At 44.8% G+C, this 20263-nt stretch overlaps 1 protein-coding gene and 1 long non-coding RNA gene across 2 annotated transcripts; one reads left to right on the top strand and one right to left on the bottom strand.

The window, feature by feature from the left end:
* Window positions 1-619: 619 nt before the first annotated feature.
* On the bottom strand, window positions 620-2750 carry LOC129596745 (BTB/POZ domain-containing protein 1-like). Its single transcript, XM_055494097.1, has 6 exons — window positions 2580-2750; window positions 2376-2495; window positions 2104-2260; window positions 1808-1986; window positions 1421-1556; window positions 620-1196 (listed from the first exon to the last, which is right to left on the bottom strand). Exons 1-6 carry the CDS (start codon window positions 2735-2737, stop codon window positions 627-629), a joined length of 1320 nt encoding a protein of 439 aa, XP_055350072.1. The 5' UTR covers window positions 2738-2750; the 3' UTR covers window positions 620-626.
* A 15736-nt stretch (window positions 2751-18486) lies between these two features.
* Window positions 18487-20148, top strand: LOC129596747 (uncharacterized). The gene is made up of 3 exons (XR_008691471.1): window positions 18487-18757; window positions 18902-19714; window positions 19935-20148. It is a non-coding gene; the product is annotated as an uncharacterized LOC129596747 (long non-coding RNA).
* The last annotated feature ends 115 nt before the right edge of the window (window positions 20149-20263 follow it).

Raw genomic sequence — 20263 nt, 5'->3', positions numbered from 1 at the left:
GGAGATATCCTGAATGTATCCCAGTCAGCAGGAAGAAGAGCCGCCTATTTCAAGTTGAAATCAAATTAATTTTGAAGTTTCGGAGTTTGGCGAAACTGATTTTCAAGTATGAACAGAAGGCCGTGCTGCTTTGCTCGCTTCAGTGATACAGAAATTTGTACATTTCTGTGTTCCAGAAAAAGCTTGCTAGTCTTTTCTCCAATCTTCACTGGCTGTCACCGCCCTATCTATGGCTCAAGTTTTTTATGTCCGATGCGCAGTAGGTTCAGAGACCAGGAAAAGTTTATAACGCGTATTCTCTTGTGCATGTAAGCCGCGCAAACTCAGGTGCTCGTATATTGTGCAGACAGTTCAACTGTAAAAACTCCGATTCGATTCGTGTAGCGAGGATCCACCAGACCGATACACTTAATAATTAGACAAAACACTTCGAGCTACAGAGTAGTACTTATAATTTTGCATAAAAGAAAGTAATTTTAAACGGTCACGTATTTTCACATATTTGACACTGTACAAACCAAACTTTCCAAAAAGCAAAAAGGGGAAGTTTTCAAAAATAACAAACGCATTTGGACGTTATCCACGAAACTGAAAACTGGTTGTAGCGCTGTACCATCTACAGCTTCCTATTTCCGCGAACGTTTCCTGGCTGGGGGATGGGGTATCTCGTCTTCGCTCGCGTCCTCGCTGCTACCATCGTTACTCTCCGGTTCCGTCATCCATTTTGGCACGGCATCGCGGCGGACAAAAATATCCTTAAACGACACCTCCTCTCGTCGGCCACGCGCCTTGATCCAGTGGCGATCGTAATCATGGCCTGGTGACTGGTAAGTGGCGTCGGCATGCTGACCGGCGCTACAGTGACACACGAGGTTCCGGCCGCTGATCAAGATGATGGCAGCACGGACCAGCTTCTCAGATTCTACCAACTGAAATCCTCCTGCATCCGAGAGCCCATGCATGGACACCAGCACTTGGGAATGTCGAATACCGATTACTTTCGCCGGCACCCAGAAAGAGACTTCCGGAAGCTGTTCCACAAAAACACGTTCTTGAAGCTGGAATTCTCTGCCACAGACGCGGAATGGCGCCATCCTAGCTCGCAGCTCGGTTGAAAACGGCAGATTCGTGGGTTTTGGTGTGGCATGCTTATAAGAGTAGAGATCTACAAGTTCCCGTTCAGACAGCAAGCCGGTCTAGAAACTATATTGCGGAACAATTTATAATTATGTATTCATGCTTAAGTCATAGAAGTTTCTTGAAGAAGAATCCCGAGCCCTCTTGTTAAAGTTTCGTAAACATTATCCAGAATATGACAAATTCGACAATTGCAAGCAGCGGCAACACACACGCTCGCTTCGTTACGTTGCACAATAAATTTGCTTAAAACTAATAGAAATACACTTCGTGCTTATCTCACCTTGGAAGGGCCATTAGCTAGCTGCGTAGGGCTGAGCAGCGGAAATCGGACGAGGAACAACACATCCCCCAGTACTGCACGCCGATTGGCCGCTGAAGCATCCTGATTAGTCCTCTTGCAAGCTTCCACACACCAACTGTAGCCATGGAGGAGAGCAATGGTAAAACAATTAACAACAAAAAATTGACTGGAAGAGGTCATCGATTTGTATGGATAACAATCATACAGTTTTCCGGTTTACAGTAATCATTAATGCCAGTTTTCCTTCTTTAATCAACAATATTTTAACATTCTGGTTTTAAAGTTCCATCATTCGATGCGCTCTACTCAGATAATCCCGTGAGCAGCAGAGTGTTACAACATCAACCAAAGACGAAATTCTCTCACCTTTCCACAGCTGTATAGATGGTGTTTTCGCACACGAGAAACGTATCCCGCTGCAAAAGTTTCCGCAACGTCTCCTGGCTAATCGAAGTGAACTGTTGGGACTTGAACGCGACTACGGTGAACGCGTCCGCCACACTGAAGCACAATTCTGCGATATCGTCAGCATGCCACTTTACGGCCTAAAAAAAAGGACAAGTCCCTCAGCTAGGTTCACTGGCTTTTAGTCGGCCAAAATGAATGCTGCACATAACCCACATCATCACTGAACGCAGAGTTATGACTTAATAACTATGTACCTTTTCCAAATATGTCAGACAATTCTCCGGTCGGATTTGCTTCAACACGAACTGGGTGCACATCTCCACCAGTAACGGAACATCGTATTTATCCGCGCACTGAAACACAGGCCAAACTTTCTCCACGGTGAGATCCGCCTTGTCAGTGTACATAAAACTGTAACGGATAATAAGTCCATACTTATTTTTAGTACTTTTATAATCCAAGCGCCGCGTTTATACACGCTATATCAGTAAAAGTTTTACTGCTACGTTAGATTTGCATAACTCACTTCAGCATAACCTCAAACGCTTCTGGCAGATCATCGGGAATCTCGATAATCTTTTTCCGCTCTGACAGACTGCCGTGAAACATCGTGTAGAACACGTCGCTGCCCAGACTCAAGATGTACCTGCAGAATCGAAATGCCTCGGAAAAGTTTTCAAATACTTGTTACGGCGGCAGATCTGAATGCTGATAGTTGCAGTGGACGCACTTGTGTGCGGAGAATGTGCGCGCTTCGCCATGATCGCGTCCAACTGTGAACTTCACATCGCTCAGTTCGCCGCTGCGCAGCGAACCCTGCAGTCGATTAGCAATTCCTACTCGTCGCGGCTGTGGATTGCTTGCGATCGCCAGAGATTTACGCGACATGATGAAATTTAATTAAAAACAAATTCTGGAGATAAGGAGCTATTGTCGACTAGTTACAAGGACCTTATTGCCAAAATTGTTGAAAATCTCGAAATAAAACTGACAAGGCTTGAAATGAAAATGGAAAACAGTAACGATCACACACAGGACACAGACACTAGACAGCTGTTGAATGTTTGGTCCAATTCAGGTAAGCGGTAAATTGTGCGGTAAGCAGAAATTTTTGCACATCGCCTCCCGTTGCGCTGTTGCTCTATCTACTCCTTGTGCTATGTCCCTTTCCAATGTTCTTAACGATCGTCAACGCATTTGCTAATCCCTGATAAAACTTACTGTTCGATTCCCTGTAGACTTTCGCTCATCATTTGAAAGAGGCTTTTCTGTTCTTTTTCACGGTCATAGCCAAGATGTCCAAAATGCAATATGTCAACAACAACAGTTTTTTGAAAAGTTGCACTTGTGGTGTGCGCTGGTTCGCATTGTCTGTCTATTAGTGTTGTGCTACTAAATAAAATTAAATAACGGCCATTTACTTAGTAAACTACCCAACACTACTGTCTATGCGACTGTAACCAGGTCAGGCAGAAAACGTAGCATGCAGCCACCATTTCCGGCCCCAATGGGCTAATGAAAACAAAGCAAGATGTCGGCAAAATCTGCCAGTTTCTCGTTTGGTAAGTATTCGTAAGATGTGACGGAATATGGTGTACAGTAGCAGCGATGTACGTACTTCTAGATATATGTACTCGTACTTACGGCTATATTTTTGTACTTTCTCGCAGTTTCTCTTTTGTTTTGGGTTATACTTTTGGCTTTTCTAACCGGAGGCGCTTCGCGCCTATATAAGTCCGAGAGTTGCAGTATTTTTGGCATCAGTTGGTTCGCATTCGAAGTTTGGCAGCGTCGGAGTTTTTCTATTAAAATCTATCGTCGGAATGCAGTCAGATTCTCGCTTCGCGTAGGTCGTAGCGTATGCATATTATTTAGTTATGTCACATTGAGATTATCAGCTCATTCTCTGTCGTTGAGTCAGGTCGGTAGGATTGATATTACGGTATTATCCCTATCGTACTCGTCTCTCCGTCATGGCGCCCACCGTCAGTTCGAACCTTTCCTAGGCCAAGCTAAGTAATATGTGAAGTGTGTGAATTATACATTCCCAGGTGCTCAGTCCGGGTACTTCGGTACCGACTGGACGGATGTCCGGGCAGTGACTGCCGACTGGACGCCTTAACTAAGTAGTCCGGGTACTGGCGACAGGTGGGTTGGTGGTGAGCCAATTCTGCCTGTGCCTGCGACCCACGACGAAAACCTAATTGTCCGGGAGCTTTGCTCTGTCTGGACGCTGTGCAGTTTGTCCTGCCAGCTGATCGATGCAGGGTTACCCTGTATATCGATCCTGAGCACTAAACTGGGTAAAGTCTAACTAAAGTAGGGACTCAATTCTCCTGGCCAGAGATTGATGTTCCCGAATTATTCTTAAGCCAGCGAACAGACGTGTTCCTGGAAATCTGAAGTGGAAGTTGCGCAACAAAACTGCGAGTAGACAGAGTCGAAAGCAGAATTCTAAAGCTGAAGTACGTATGCTGAGAGCAGTGCCGAAGCATACTAGTGTGCACACAATCTTGAGCGTAGCTAAAGCGTGGACAGCCAGAGCAGTGCTTGAGCTGTAAAAAGTGAGTGTTACGAACACGGAGAACAAAAGGCGTAGCTAACGTATCCGGGTTGAACAAAAGACGGTTCTCGGATTCAAACAAAAGAAGTCAGTGCAACGAGCGCTGAACAAAGAACTGAAGTGAAAAAGTGAAAAAGCTGAAGAATGGATAATTCGAAAAGCACGGCGTCACAGCCTGTAGTGCAGCCGAAGTTTACAAGACAAGCAGTAAAGCAAGGTGCAGCAGAGCTGATACCGGATAAGTTTATCGTGCCGATTGGCGTTAAAATCGAAGCATTCCTTAACGAACTGAATGTTGCAATTCCAAAATCAGGAATATGTGGCAAAGATTTCGTTACCTATGATAACGATGAAGCCAAAATGGGAAAGCCACCGACAGGTTGGCGAGTGTGGTTAGAACACAGAGAGCTGCCGACTAATATTACGAAACTGTTTACTGTTGAAGCTTATAAAGCTGCTATGCAGAAGTTTAATGCGCAAGTGCAAGCTGTTCAAACAGCAGCTGCTGATGCGTATGAAAATGCTGGTGAAACGGTGGAAAAGGTTGTTTCCCCTTTTGCTTTTGTACAGCATAATAAGGAGCAGGAAGTTGATAACACAGCTGCTACCAATATCGAAAAAGATATGAATGTGAGTATCATTGATGAAGATGTGCCAACTGGTGGGGTTGAACCACTATCTGCACAGCCGTTCTTTCAGCGTAGTACAGTGGCTCCCGGTCAGAGCGACGAACAGAATAAAACGATGGACGTGATCCATCCGTTACATGCCGCAGTGAGGCAGTTTTCCTTAGATCAGGAACAGTTTGATAATACTGTTCAGGCATGGGAAGGCAGAATAGAAAATGAAAAAGATTTCGGCGAAATGAAAGAAATGGCCAAAGCCGGTTTAAATGCAACGGAAGAAATGCACATGAAGTTTGTAAAGGCTAACACGTGGTGTCATACACTAAGTGATGACAACGACGCCTTGAAAGAAGATGTGAAGAAACGAGATGAAAAAATAAATGATTTGGAAGAAAAGATGAAGAAGCACGACGAAGAGTGCAAAGAAAATGTCAAAAAATTGAATACTGAGATTTTCGATTTGCGCGTTCATAATGACAAAAACAAAGATGAAGTGGACCGTGTACGAAACACGAATAAAAATCTCGAAAAGCAGTGCCATGATTCAATGGTCAACAGTGGTAAACTGCAACGTGACCTTATACGTGCGCAGAGAGAACGCGATGATCTGCAAGTGAAATTAAAAGCAGAAGAATCTCGAGTCGATACAGAATTGAAAAAAGAACGTGACGACCTTCAAGGTCAATGGATATGCATTGAAGATGAGTTCGATAAAGCAAAAACGCGTGAAAAACAGCTGGCCGAGTGGGAGGCCAGGCTGCAGCAGTGGGAAAACACTCTGAAAACAAAAGGCACTGTCAGTGGTCAGGTTGAATCCCGGGTACATACTGGTACTTTTGAACGGGAAGCGGCATTTGATGCAGCACCGAAGCTGACGTCTGGTCAACAGTCGCAGCCGCATATAAGCCATCGGGTGGAGTTTAACGAAACCCACCGCAGTCGTGATTATGTACCCGTACGTAATAATGATTACGGGTACGAAGACGATATGCGCAGAGCAGAAGACGCGCAGTGGGAAGATGCACAGTACGAAGATAACGAACAACCGCGTGTGAATACTCGTACCGACGAGTTGATTGAGCGCAGTATAGCGTTAATGGAGAAATTTGAGAAAAGTGGTAAAAGTACAAAAGAAAAGACCCATTACCCGCAAAATTATAAGGGTACACAAGAAAGCGGGAAAGTGGAAAAGTTTATACTTGACTGCGAGCGCTGTCAAGACTTGAACGGTTGGGATGACAAACAGCTAATTGATAAGGCTTTGTCAAACTCACTGAAAGATGATGCGTATTTGTGGTACGCAGATCACAAAAAGAAGAATCCAGATAAAGACTGGAAGTACTGGAAGGGAGTACTTCTAAGTCATTTCTCTTCCGAGAGTGATCCCGCAGAAATACGGCAGGCAATGTATGCCCGTGTATTTACTGACGCGCATACGGTAAACTCGTACGTGGATGGTTACCTAAACTGGTTCAACACATTGGGAACAAGTGAAGAAGAGCGTGTGTCAATCCTTATTCAAGGATTAAGACCGCATAGATGGCGCTGGTTTGAAAAGTTAACTGAGTCCAAACCAAAAACAGTTGAAGAAGTGTGTACTCAGCTGAAAACGTTTTACAGCTTGAAGTCGCAACAAGCTGAATACAATAACACCAGGAATCAAAACAACAACAGTTACGGTAATAACGGCAACCGTGGACGCGGTGGATACCGCGGTAATAATAATCGTGGTCGTGGTGGCCGAGGCGGATACAATAATTACCGCCAGAACTCGTACGAACAAACTGGAAGTACGTACGAGAAAGGAGAGAGTATAACGGAAAATACTCAGAATAGCGGCCGACGGCCGTTCATGATCGGCAACGTTGAAATTGACTTAAACAAGTGGAAAAATGATGCCGGTCAGCTGATTTGCTTTAAGTGCCACGAGCTGCACCCAGCAAAGTTTTGTACTTTCAAAGGCAAATTCAAAGAGGCGACACGTGAACCGCCCGCGGACGTGTTAGCCCGGCATAATAGCAGAAGAGCGGAAGCTCGTGCAATGGAAGTTTGCAAACTTGGGAAGGACGTGCAAGTGAATGCATTGTCCGTTGAGCGAATTCAACAACTGTCACAGTTTCCAGATGCTATGGAAAAAGGGTTTGAAATAGCATTGCCCACTCTGGATGCACAAGCTGTTTATGTACTGTTGTCTATGAATGACAATGATGAAGTAAAAACGTTGGTGGATACTGGCGCTAGTATCTCCATTATGCCTATGCATATAGCGGAAAAGTTAAATGTGAGCATTTTAAAATGCCCAGCTCATGTGTCAGACGTAACACTGAACACGGCGGCAAACGATATTACCGATATTGATCCATTGTGTGGTATTGTGCGTATCGAAATGTTCGGTATCGGTTATGAACATGCCGTACTCATTGATCCGAATACAAAGGTTGACTTTGTATTACTGGGTACAGACTTTTTCACTGGTAAGCCGGTAGCGTTTGATTTTAGTACGATGGCTTTCAGGCCTACTCGTACAGACGCCGGGTATCCAAGATATCACCCAAGAAAGTGTGTTAAAATACTGGATTATGTACGGCGGCACAGTTTTAAACCGGTACTGAATCCCGGTGCACGTCCATGTCCCACAGTCCCTGCGTGGTTTGATACGGGGCGTTCTCTCCAATACTGTAAAGCATTCGACGGAAGTAGTGTCACGTATGAACACTTAAACAAGTGGTTAAACAAAGAGCGGCCGACGATGTCAGTCCAAAAAGTGGACGCGGTACATACTACAAGTACCAAACGGAACGAAGTGTCGCCACAGAAGTCATTTGCAAAAGCCGTGAAAGGCAACATTAAAATTCTTAAGAAGCCGCAAAATGCACCCGGTGCCACGTCAAGTTTGCGGGGGTGTCAGCAGCCGCAACAGAGTACGAGTACTCAAGTTTGCGGGGGTAATGCAGATGCGGATGAAGGTACGCTGCCAGAGGGACAGTCAGTTACTTTCGGTAACTCTAAGTTAGCCGAACAGTTAACTACAAAGTACCCGGCGAAAGCGTGGACACGCCCGCAGGGGCGACCGGAAAACCATGAGCGTGTGGTCACTGCTGAAGAGTATGCGGATGAAGCGTTTTGGCAAGCGGAGCAGTGCAAATGCAAGGATACCAAGCATTGGTATTACCTTTATAACAACCCGTTGAAAACGACTACTGATTTTGAAAGAGATGAAATCGGTTTATTCCAGGTATACCGCGGCATGTTATGTCGAAGACGAAGCGGAAGCGGTATTCCTCGAATTCTGGTGCCGTATCAGTGGCAGCTGAAATTAGTACATTTTGTACATCAACGGTTTCATGAAAAGAAGCTCATCCCGAGTGATGTGTCTGTACAGAAGTACTTAGTTACTAGGTACTACTGGTTTAATATGTACGATACTATTAAACAAGTACTGTCACAGTGCACACATTCACCAAAGTGCAAAAGTGACGATGTGTACCGAACCATGGGACAGGAAATGAGAAGCTGGTCAGACCCACAGGTTCGAGAAGAAAAAGGTGTGATTGGTGTCGGTCCGTTTCAGTTCGCACACACCAACAAGTTCGACGTGCTTAATTCAGTTGAGTCAGAAGACGTTGGTGAAAGCTCGCAGGAAAAGTCGCAAGCAGTGCAAAATGCTGCAGTTCAGCAGAAGAAATTTACCACAAAGAAAAGTAATTATGGGAAACAGAATCGCGGTGAACAAAAGCAAAAGTACGAGTATAACTTTGCCGGTCGTCGCATCGGTACTGATAAACCGAAGGTAGTTAATCAGACTTTAGCTGATCTGAAGTCTGATGCCATTATCGAAGTAGATGGACAAGAAGTGAAAATGGTTCACAACGGAAGTGTGAACAATACCGAAAAACGTAAAAGCGCAACAGTTGAATGTCGCCGCATGGAAATATTCCCGAATAAATCGATTACTGTACATCCAAAAAGTTACGTTGAAATAACAACGCGAATTAAAGGCGCAAATAACGTACAGTATAAGCGCGCTGAGTTGTGTGGAAAGCCGTTATTCTACGACGGTAGTCTGCATGCAGATAACACGCAGATGTTTATTGAAGATGGCGTACTAGATGTGTCAAACAAAGGTACATGTACAGTACGTATAATAAACATGTCGAATGAGCGCGTGAAATTGGATAGGGATACTTCCCTTGGCAGTGTAGAAATGGTAGATGAAATTCTAACATCTGCAGACGCTGAATTTGACAGTGCATACCACGAGTTGTACTGTACTGATAAAGCACAGTGTGAATGCCGTAAGGCTGAAGTTAGTACGGCAGAAGTTACAACCAACCCGGAGACTGAAGAAACTATCAAGAAAATAAAATTGGGTCCATTATTAAAGCTGGAAAATATCGAACGTTTGTACAAAATACTTCGCGCAAACAAGGAAGTATTTCCAACAAAAGAGAGACCGGTCGGCTGCTGCAATATATATGAGCACCCGGTCGATACAGGTACAAGTGCACCAGTAAGACAGCCACCGTATCGTGTGTCCTTTGAGGACAGGAAATGGCTGAGAGAGAAAACAAAAGAAATGATGCGTGATGGGATAATTGAGTTAACTAATTCCCCGTGGGGGTCGCCCATATGCATTGTAAAGAAAAAAGACGGTAGCCGACGGCTAACCGTAGATTTCCGTAAACTGAATGAAAAACTGCAGGGCAGCAGTTATCCACTGCCCAGAATTGACGACATATTGAATGCGGTCGCAAAGGCCAAAGTATTTTCAAAAATCGACTTGAAGTCTGGATTTTGGCAGATAAAGCTGAAAGAGGAAGACCGGAAAAAAGCTACAATGGTAGCTGAAGAATTTACATACCAATACAAAGTACTACCATTCGGTATGAAAGATGCGCCAAGCGCATTTCAAAGAGCCATGGACTTGACTTTAGCTGAGTTAAAGCACAAAAAAGTACTCGTATTTATTGATGACATCATATGTTTCTCAGATACAATTGAAGAGCACTTTCGTGACTTGGCAGAACTCCTTGCACGCTTAAAGGAGTGCGGCTGGACGATTAATCCAGACAAATGTGAATTTTTCATGGAAAAAATATCATTCTTGGGTCACGTGGTTGATGGTAACGGTATCAGTACCGACCCGGAAAAGCTGGAAGCGGTAAAATCGTTCGGTCCGTTGAAAGACCGTAAAGGAATACAACGATTCCTCGGTATGGTCGGTTACTACCGACAGTTCATTCCCAAGTTTCAGGACATAGCTGAACCGCTTCAGCGGTTAGTCCCGAAATCAGCAGAATTTAAGTGGGAACAGGAACAGGAAAACGCAATGCAGCAGCTGAAAGATGCTTTGCGTTCTGCTCCGATATTGGCGCGCTTCGATGACCAGGCGCCGATACAGATGGTGATTGATGCTTCGAAAATTGCTGTTGGCGCAGTACTCAAGCAGTTTGTTGATGGCCACTGGCGGCCGATTGCGTATTTGTCCAAACTGCTTACGCCGACTCAGAGCAGAATATACTTCCCACTCGAGTTGGAAGCGTATGGACTCATTTGTGCGCTTAAAAAATGGCGTCACTTCTTGGCGTATAAAAAGTTTGAAGTGTACACTGACCACGCCGCGTTAACGTTTTTACGTAACATGCGCGATATGCATGGACGTATTGGTCGATGGGCATTGTATGTACAGGACTACGATATGGTGCCAAAGTACATAAAGGGAGCAGCGAATGTTGAAGCCGATGCTTTGTCACGGCAGACCGGTAACATGAAAGAGCCGGAATCGAATGAGTCGGATGTCATTCCAGACTATCGTGAAGATGACCAGCCCGATGAACATACGGTGGCACAGATCGATGCAGTGCGTAAGAGAGAAAACTGTAAACAAGTACAGTACATTGACGCGTTCAGGGCTGAAGTTCGGTTATTCAACAAAACGGAGCGAAAGGAAGTGAAAAACAATACTGAAATACAGTTTGTACCTGAACAGCGTGCACAGTATTGGGTTGAAGAGCAGTCAAAAGACCGCGTAATTGCACATTGGAAATCACTACTTAGTGATCCTACGCAGGATATGAAGCCGTACCAGCGCCGGTACTTGAAGAAGATGCACGCGTACTATTATTGGCCGCATATGAAAGAGAGTGTCACTAACTATGTGATGTCCTGTGCACAGTGCCAGGCACGTAATCCTGTGAACCAGAAAACGGCTGGATTTTTGCAGCACAATCCTATTGTAAACCCGCGCAGCTGCTGGTCTATTGATGTGGCTAGCAGTTTACCGTTAACAAAAAACGGTAAAAAACACATCATGATTGGTGTGGATTATGGATCAAAGTGGGTTGTCGCACAAGCGGTAGAAGCGAATGACAGTGCTACGCTAGCACAGTTCGTATTCGAAAAAATCATTATGCCGTTTGGTGTGCCGAAGAATCTCACGTCGGACAGGGGGTCCAACTTCATGTCCGACATGTTCGGTGAATTGTCTGCCGTTATGGGAATTGCACATGTGCCGGTTGTTGCATACCACAATATGGGAAACGGGTTAGCAGAGAAGCGCGTAGGCGAATTCAAAAAAGCAATATCAAAGTACATAAACGATGAACAAACAGATTGGGATGTGTATCTCCCTGCTATCTGTTTTGCCTTTAACACGAAGCCGGTAAAACGCATTGGTGGTTTTACACCAGCGAAGTTAATGTATGGTGAAGACTTGCGTTTACCGCAAGACAACTTCATTCCGAAGTACGACGGTGACGAAGACTTCCCGATCCCTGCACATTTGTTTATTCAACATCTGCAGTTGACGTTGTCAGATGCATTGGATCAGGTGCGAGCGGAAGAGACCCAGCAGCGCTTGAAAGATAAGATTCGGTATGATGCGAACGCACGGGAAGTGGAATATTCTGTTGGTGATCAAGTGATGGTGCGAGCAATGGCGCGTACGAAAGGCAAACACAAGGCGTTTGAAGGTCTATGGCGAACTGGTTACGAAGTTAAGGCGAAATTGTCCAGTATACACTACCGAGTACAGTGTCACAAAAGAGGAGCAGTGAAACTGGACGTTGTACACGTATCACAGATGCGACCGTATAACATGCGAAAACCAGATGAGCCAGAGCCGACTGATATTGAAGATATAAGTACAAGTCATAAGCCGCTTAAGCCTGTGGAAAAAGAGCTCGAAGACGAGATCGAGGAGTTCCCCGTCAGGCCAGAATTACCTGAACCGGAAGTCCAAGACGTTCCCGCCGTTCCAGTTAGAACTCGTTATGGCAGAAATGTGAAACAGCCGGACAGGCTGATTAACAAACAGTAATCCCCGAAATCCCCGGGAACTGTCGCAACCGCCGCGAGACGGCAGGTTGATGCAGTATCTATATGCTGTATGCTGCAGCCTTGTGGTTGAAAATCGCATTGCAAAAATTTGCAGCTGCTCACTGGTGAATTTGTTTTGGGTTCTCGAGTTTTCTCTTTGCGGATTGATCTCTCTTTCTGTGAATCTCAGTTTGTTTTGTCAAGTTGAAATTTTGTGATATTATGCCTCCGTACTTTAACCGTGGACGAGGCGGCCGTGCCCATCAGCATTATCGGAATCAGCTGCTACAGGGCCTGTACAGTACTACGCTAATGGCTGCAGGTTTCCAAACGCAGCGAGGAGGTTATGGTCGTCGTCGCGGACGATTTGCAGCTAGAAACCGCGGCGGTGAATCTCGTGGACGTCGTGGAGCTAACGCTGGTGACAATGCTCCTGCTCCGAACGATAACTGGCGTCGAGCTGGACGAGATCTTGCTGCTGATCCCGAAAATGGACAGAGTGGCAGTGTTGGTAATGTTGTGCGTGACGGTGATGTGGATATGACTGCTGGTGGAGGAAATGGCTCAGTCCCTGCCCATAATTCAGCTGCTTCTTCTACTGTTCCCACTGGCCAACAGAGTGCCTCAGCTGTGCAGAGTGATGCGGAGAAGGAACGTGAGCGACAACAGAAGCTTCGTCAGCAGATGGCTTTGGATGTCAGCAAGAACGCGCCGTCGACAGGTACTGAGCAGACTCGTTTCTCATTCTGATCGCGCTGATGATTCCTGCTGATTTATTGTGAATCTGCATTCTGGTTACTAATTCCCTGTTGATCTCCGCTATGGAATTTTGCTCATTTTTCCCTTGTGATTTTTGCACATTTTGCTGACAGAATTCCCCAGTACGAAAAGTGGCTTTTTATTTTCATTTTCGTGTTTAATCGCGGATGTTTTTGCCTTAATTTTCATCGGCGATTTTACGTTAATTTTATTTGGATTTTGCCACTGAAATTCCGATTTATTTTTTCCGACGATTTTCCTGTTTGTGTTTTCTCCGACTGCCGTGTTTCCTACCAACTCACTTTTTCCTGCCAACTCTCACTTCCACCCCGTCTTGGATCCTCTCCTCATTCACCATCTCACTCAGTCACCCGTGGAGGAGGATCATGTCATTCTTGGACGGAGGACGGATTATGCCCGCCTTGCCCAGTCGAGAGCGTGAGAACTCATTTTTATTTAGTTTTTTATTCCTGTTCTTTTCGTTTCTTTTTGTGTTGGGTTCCCCAATAGCCGTTTGCGGGGGTGACGGAATATGGTGTACAGTAGCAGCGATGTACGTACTTCTAGATATATGTACTCGTACTTACGGCTATATTTTTGTACTTTCTCGCAGTTTCTCTTTTGTTTTGGGTTATACTTTTGGCTTTTCTAACCGGAGGCGCTTCGCGCCTATATAAGTCCGAGAGTTGCAGTATTTTTGGCATCAGTTGGTTCGCATTCGAAGTTTGGCAGCGTCGGAGTTTTTCTATTAAAATCTATCGTCGGAATGCAGTCAGATTCTCGCTTCGCGTAGGTCGTAGCGTATGCATATTATTTAGTTATGTCACATTGAGATTATCAGCTCATTCTCTGTCGTTGAGTCAGGTCGGTAGGATTGATATTACGGTATTATCCCTATCGTACTCGTCTCTCCGTCAGATGTCCCATAACTGCGAACGTGGGTCCAAGGCCAGGAAGGAATCCACCACCGGTTCGCATTTCTGTTTACTGAAAAAAATAGCACAGTACCGGCTGCAGAAGGTCGTCTATGCTGTATATCTATGAGATGTTACACGTGTTCTGTCATATTTCATAATCAGTATCAAAAATCACTGTTCAGTCTTTTGGGGAAAAGCAACCGCTGTGAATGTATAAGTGTTATCTTGCGTGGCTGGCAGCTCCAGTTAGTCCAATACGTATCTGGTCTCCGGAAAAATTCTCCGGAATGCCTTCTGAGTCCTGATATTGTTGTGTTAGCTTGGTTGAGTCATCTACAGAGCCAGAGGTACGGTATAAAGGTCAACAGAATAAGTCGACTGAACAGCGTCGCGTCTGTTCTTAGTTCAGAGGTTATTCTCTACCACCAACCAACCGTAGAGCCTCCAAGCTTCGGACACTAATACACTAATCCATTTATGAAGAAAGGGAAGCATTGGTGGCTGATTTTTATTGCCATAAGCTGTAGCGTCAGATACGTATATTTGATAAGCTTCCAGTTTTACAATGCGGCACTGCTCGAGCACAAGAATTCATGTTACAGCGTGCAAGTCCAGAATTATATAATTAGGCTAGTTTTAGATAAATTCTTTAACATTCGCGCACAATCTGGGCTCTGAACCCAGTCCGAGGCTCGTTATAAAAAGAAAGCATAAAACAACAGCAAACCAGCAAATTAATTTCCTATAACAAACAAGTGGTCAGCACGGTAAAACGTTTTACTGACGCTGCAGATTAACTTAATTCGAAAATAGGGATGGCAAACCATTTAAGGCCAATTTGATGGCCACTGGCCAGGGAGGTGCGGAACTGGGAGTAAAATTTGGGCTTCTCGCTGTCCATCGCGATGCTTAGTTCGACGTTGCTCCACTCACCGCTACCGGTGTCATACTCCTCCATGCTGCGCACCCGGTTAATACCCCGATTATGCACCCGCTCTTCTCGCAAAAAGATTCTGTGGTCCCAGCGTCCATCGTTCATCTCGGCGCTCAGCAGCTCCCATGCTTTCGCCTGCGCATTGAAACGCTCACAGGAACGCAACGGCTCACAGGGAATACTCGGATAACCCGGTGGCATACTGGGCACCCCACCCGTCACGAAAAGGTTGCCATCGTCAAGGGCAACTGCCGCGCTGCTTCTCCTCGGTACCACCAGACCGGGGAAGTCCTCCCACTGACCTGTGTCCGTGTGGAAGGCCTCGACGCAACCGAGCTTTTTATCGGCTTAAAATCGCTGTTGAACACAATCGCGTCGGCTTTTGGATGAAAATAATGATATCCCGCGACCTAATGACGTGTCTATCCAAGCAATTGGTAATGAGCCACGTTCCTTACCGAAATTTGTGGATGTGCTTACAACAACCACGGCGGTTGTTCCCACACGTGAAAGAAAGGTTAAGAACGCGGGGAGTTCCCGCCGCAGATCAGAACATTCTCGAAGAGAAACGGGCTTTCCGGCTCGGAGCGTTGTGCAGCACCACCAGAGATATGTTGCAGAAATCGAACACCGGCAGGATTTCTACTCAGCACTGAACTAATTGACTCAGTGGCCGAATTAATAATTCTTGGATCAACGCTGCTCTTGCTTTGCCCAATAAAGTCGTAACTGCGGTTGGGTTCCACTCCATTACATTCGCTAAAAGGAACAGTCACCCTGATTTTCCGCCACAAATGGTCCTTTACGTATAAACACTGTTGAAGAAATCATATCGAAACTAGTAAATGCTGTGTTCACTCTTACGGTTGTACGTATGACGGTATGAGTCCAGGTGAACAATTGTATACTCGTCCAGATTGATCATGGCTCATGGGCACAAAGTACCAGTAAAGATCCTCGTACATCCGTCGGTTGCTGCTTTTTGTCACCAATTAAATCTGAATTCAAGCTCGTCACAAAACCTCATAAGAATTCCGCCTTTACTTTAGGCCTGGTTTTGCATAAAGGTCACCATGGCGCCAGAAATCCATTTGCGTGCATGGATGCATGTGGGAAAGGGTTATCATTAGACAAGCCATTTATTAGTTATTGTACTGCGATGATTTAACCTTAAAGCTTTTGCCACATGACTTTACAAAAAAAACCGTGTCACATATTTCCCCGCTTTTGCCCACGCAAAACAACCATATTTTGCAACTGCATAAGTAAATATCATGGTTGCTGATGCCGAAAGGTTTCGTAGAATAAAAATGATACAAGCGTAGTGTTCGGTACAAGTTAGTTAAAATGATGCTTCAAACGCCTGTGGACCTCCGAGCTTGTAATCTAACAAACACAGCCAATAATGTGCATTTTACTTCATACGTTTCGATAATGATTACTGCGAAACGCGGTTCCAGTTGCTAGTTCCCTGTATCGCACTATTGTATGTATCGCTGGTAAAAGGTCCCATTTGACGAGTGTAACCTTGTTTGTGTCCTGCCGGTCGATCGGCTTTTCTTGTCCATTCAGTACATTATGTATTTCAAGAAATGTTTTCATAACTGCGTAATTTCCTTAAAAGATAAATGCACACCGTGGCGAATTTAACGGGGGCTACCGGCTTTAATGCCCCCACCCGTAATTCGGACGTCAAAAAAACGTGCAGTAGAGGGTACATTGCGAACGTTTTTACGCCGGAGGTCCTCGAAAAAGCGAGAGAATGCTCCCCTCTTTGGTGTGAGTTCTTTAGCCCTTCCTCGTCCAAACCCGCCTAGATTCGCCGCTGGATGCAAAAACAACCGTGAAACATTGTTCGAGATCGGTTCAGTGGGGAGATTGTGCTGGCGACAGAAAGTCTGGAAGTTAGCTATTTCGTCGGTAGCTCGGGTGACCTTATGCCTCTGAAGGTGACCCTTCACAGATCGGTCAGAACCATATAAAACCGACGATTTTAGCAGCAGTAAATGTGATGCATGGCAACGTGTGCCAGTGCAATGTCCTATTACATACCTGTTCTATTTGTTAGTTTACGTATTTAGTTGAGTAATTATTAAAGAGCACGTCGCTCCACGTCGTGACAGTAAAATTAGTAAACGTTAAATGACATTCAGTTAAATAGTATCCGGTTGTTATGTTGCGTCTGCTTTTCGGCTTGGCATTGTCTAATGCACAGTTACTTCGGCGGTAAGTGATACGTAAGTGAAAGGTTCGTTGTTGTCCAGGCATTTTTACCGGCTAAGTATGTCCTTAGCGAATGTTTCGATTGCTGCAAACTGTTAAGCTTAGCTGTTTTCTAGCTAGCCTACTTGTTGTTATTATTTGTTGTGTGTTATGATATGTCCATGGCGGAAAAGAGTGTAACAAGTATAAAACGGCAGAGCTGACGAAGCAAGGTGGTTAGCATACACGTATGCACAGTAATTCCCGAACAGCGTTGAATACAGCCTATTAAACCTTTCTTGATTCTACGTCAGACTTTAAGAACTCAACACAGCCATCGGATTCAGACGGGCGAAATCGTTGCGATCACGCTAAGAAAATATTAAGTACAACTTGTGATAACAGAAGGGACAAAAGGAACAAAACCTTCAGAAATCGATTTCGTATATATTCGAATTAGGAATTCGTTTGAGAATATTATTGTCCAGCAACTTATACAATAAGTAGCCAGTCAAAACGTCGTCCTTGACCGGGTCGGTATTAAGGTAATCAAAAGACCCTTTCACGATCGTGATCGACAAACAAACCGCACCCACAGCAACCCCAGCGGCCAGTCCTACCGGTCCACCCATTGCCGCTGGCGCAACAGCAACAGTAACTCCGGTGAAAGCGGATCCTGCCAACGCCGCAAGACACTTGCGCCAATCCACTTCGATCTTCTGCTTGACCTGTCCGACCAGAATGTTGTACTTTCCATCATGTCGTCGTCTATATAACAGTACAGACTTTTGAACCAGGCGGTTGCCGACGGTAGGCGTGCTGACACATTTTGCTTTGGAATCGCCGACAAGGATGGTGTTCTCATAAAGAGCTTTCAAGTCCGGGTCCTGACAAGCTTCTTTTAAAAAATGGAATTCTTCCCTGGTGATGCCAGTTGTCAGCTCATATGAAAACTCAAAAGTGTCTGACAAGAGACTTGTTGTGCCCCATTTCCTCGTCAGCTCCTCGAACTGCTCCAGCTGACTGTGAGAAAATGCAAAACCCGTTGGTCGATTGTTCTCCGTCATATCTCTCAATATGCTGTATGGAAACTCCAGATTTACCACTAATCTTGTTGATTAGTAACAATTTGAAAACTGCTCGGGTCTTATGGCAGCGTACTGGCGAGAGGTGCCAGATAATTTATCACCATGCTTATCTGTGTGTCTACACTGCTAGTACTGTTCTAACAGATAAAGACGGAAGGAACCGATTCTAAGTGTGTTCTGCTATTTATAAGAAAACTTTACAATAGTTAGGCTAAATTGTGAAGTGTTTTGTAATGGTTTTCTGGTGGCTTACGCCGTGTTATCGTGTTAGCTCGAGTATCGAAGTTGCTTACAATGTGAAATAATTTTACTTGGACTCAACAAGGGATCTGTGACTGCATCGCCTAAACTTTCAATGCTGTCAAACTGAATTAAAAACGCACTTCCGTTTCTGAATTGTTCAGGAAGTTTTATGGTGGGATCGCCTCGTCATATTTTTTTGTACTGTGGTCATCGCTGCTATTACGCAAACCAATTTTAAGCTTCTGATTCGACAAACACGGTAAGAGTATTGTACTGCTACTACTTTATAGTACGTATTCAATTCATTTGGCTCTAAAGTTCATAGTCTTTATTATTACGTTTATTTTACCTTTGTAAATGCGTAGGCGGTAGGAATATCGCAGAAACTTATTTGTTTTTACAGCCAAATCACAGGAATCAGAATGATAGAATCCTCAACACCGGAAACAGCACTGTTCCCACCGCAAGCACAGGTGTCCAAGTGGAATCAGGCCGTCCAACCTACGCTAACACGGCCATCTACTCATAATACGAGTAAATCTCCGGCGTGCGACCATAAAGCGAGTTCCGTACAGAGTGAGCTATTTTCTTTTGAATACGACATCACGACTGGACTAACACATGATGAATTGCTTATGCTGTCAAATGAAACCAAGTGTCCAGAGGAAAAGCTGTTATATGACAATGCTCAGATGTCGGATGCGCATTCCTCTGTAGTGCTTTTAAGGCATACTATTTCCCCACTAGAAGACTGCACTAACTACCTCTACATCCAACGATCGTTAGAAAGCGAAGGAAAATTTGATATTTTGGCTGGTCGAGCTAAACGAATAAAGTACAATGATTACAGAAAGAAAATACTTCCGTTCATGGCGACAGCAGCTGGAGCAGGTGCCACCGCAGCTGCAGTTACCCTCGCTATCGGCGCTTCGAATGTCGCCACGCCGATCGGATTATGCATCGCAACCGCTGCTGTTGTGATTATGAAGCACGTCGGTAGTGTGCACCATGATACACTGACCATGAAAGCGCATAACTGTGGTATATGTCGAGCGCAAGCTGAAAAGGAGATGACAGATTATATCACACAAGAAATGAAACGCCGGGGAATCATGCCGCCGCATGGAGCTGTCCATGTTTCTTTCTAGAATGAAACTACATAGTTACTGGAACTGCTTTAACTGGAAATGGCTATAATGACAGAAGTGCAAGCACGGTGATACTACTGCATAATACTAGTTTTAAATTTTAAACATATTTTTAAATAAATTTTTAAACATTGAAAAGACAATCATATTCTCTGTCTCTCGGAAATTAAAAGCTCGTGTACTTAACGCTGTAGCAGCTTTCTCGTTGATTACAGCCAAAATATAGCATTTCGTTAAAAAAGTAGATGTCCAAACTGATGCTCTCTTTTTTTTTAATTACCTTTACAGTTTTGACTTCACAATAAGTACCTGGACTAGGGAGAGCGACGCCAACGGCCGAAGGGTATTGGGGAGTGCTGAAAGATGTAATTCTCGAACGCCAAATTAATACAGGATGCACCGCAATTTTGAGCTGGTACTGATATTGCTGACTCCAACATACCACGTGGAGAAACGCAGAGCTGTCAAGGTGGAATAAAAGTCAATCTTTTTACCTTAGTGGTCGTTCTGCAGACGTATCGCTTAGGATTTTGTATTATATGCGATCGCCGCGTAGTCAATCCGTAACTCCACCAGACCGGGACACTTCTCCCACTGCCCGGTGCGCGTGTTGAAGG

Source organism: Paramacrobiotus metropolitanus, unplaced genomic scaffold (genome assembly GCF_019649055.1).
Source record: "Paramacrobiotus metropolitanus isolate TYO unplaced genomic scaffold, Prichtersi_v1.0 Parri_scaffold0000094, whole genome shotgun sequence".
NCBI classification, from domain to species: domain Eukaryota; kingdom Metazoa; phylum Tardigrada; class Eutardigrada; order Parachela; family Macrobiotidae; genus Paramacrobiotus; species Paramacrobiotus metropolitanus.
Note: the sequence above shows the minus strand (reverse complement) of the source record. Positions and strands in the feature narration are given on the sequence as shown.

Bases quoted from the DNA above. Each gene is read 5' to 3' on its own strand.
- LOC129596745 (XM_055494097.1), bottom strand. From the start codon at position 2,737: ATGTCGCGTAAATCTCTGGCGATCGCAAGCAATCCACAGCCGCGACGA. The intron at 2,496-2,579 runs GTGCGTCCACTG...TCGATTCTGCAG, and splicing joins CGCACATTCTCCGCACACAA to GTACATCTTGAGTCTGGGCA. The intron at 2,261-2,375 runs GTGAGTTATGCA...TATCCGTTACAG, and splicing joins GCGTTTGAGGTTATGCTGAA to TTTTATGTACACTGACAAGG.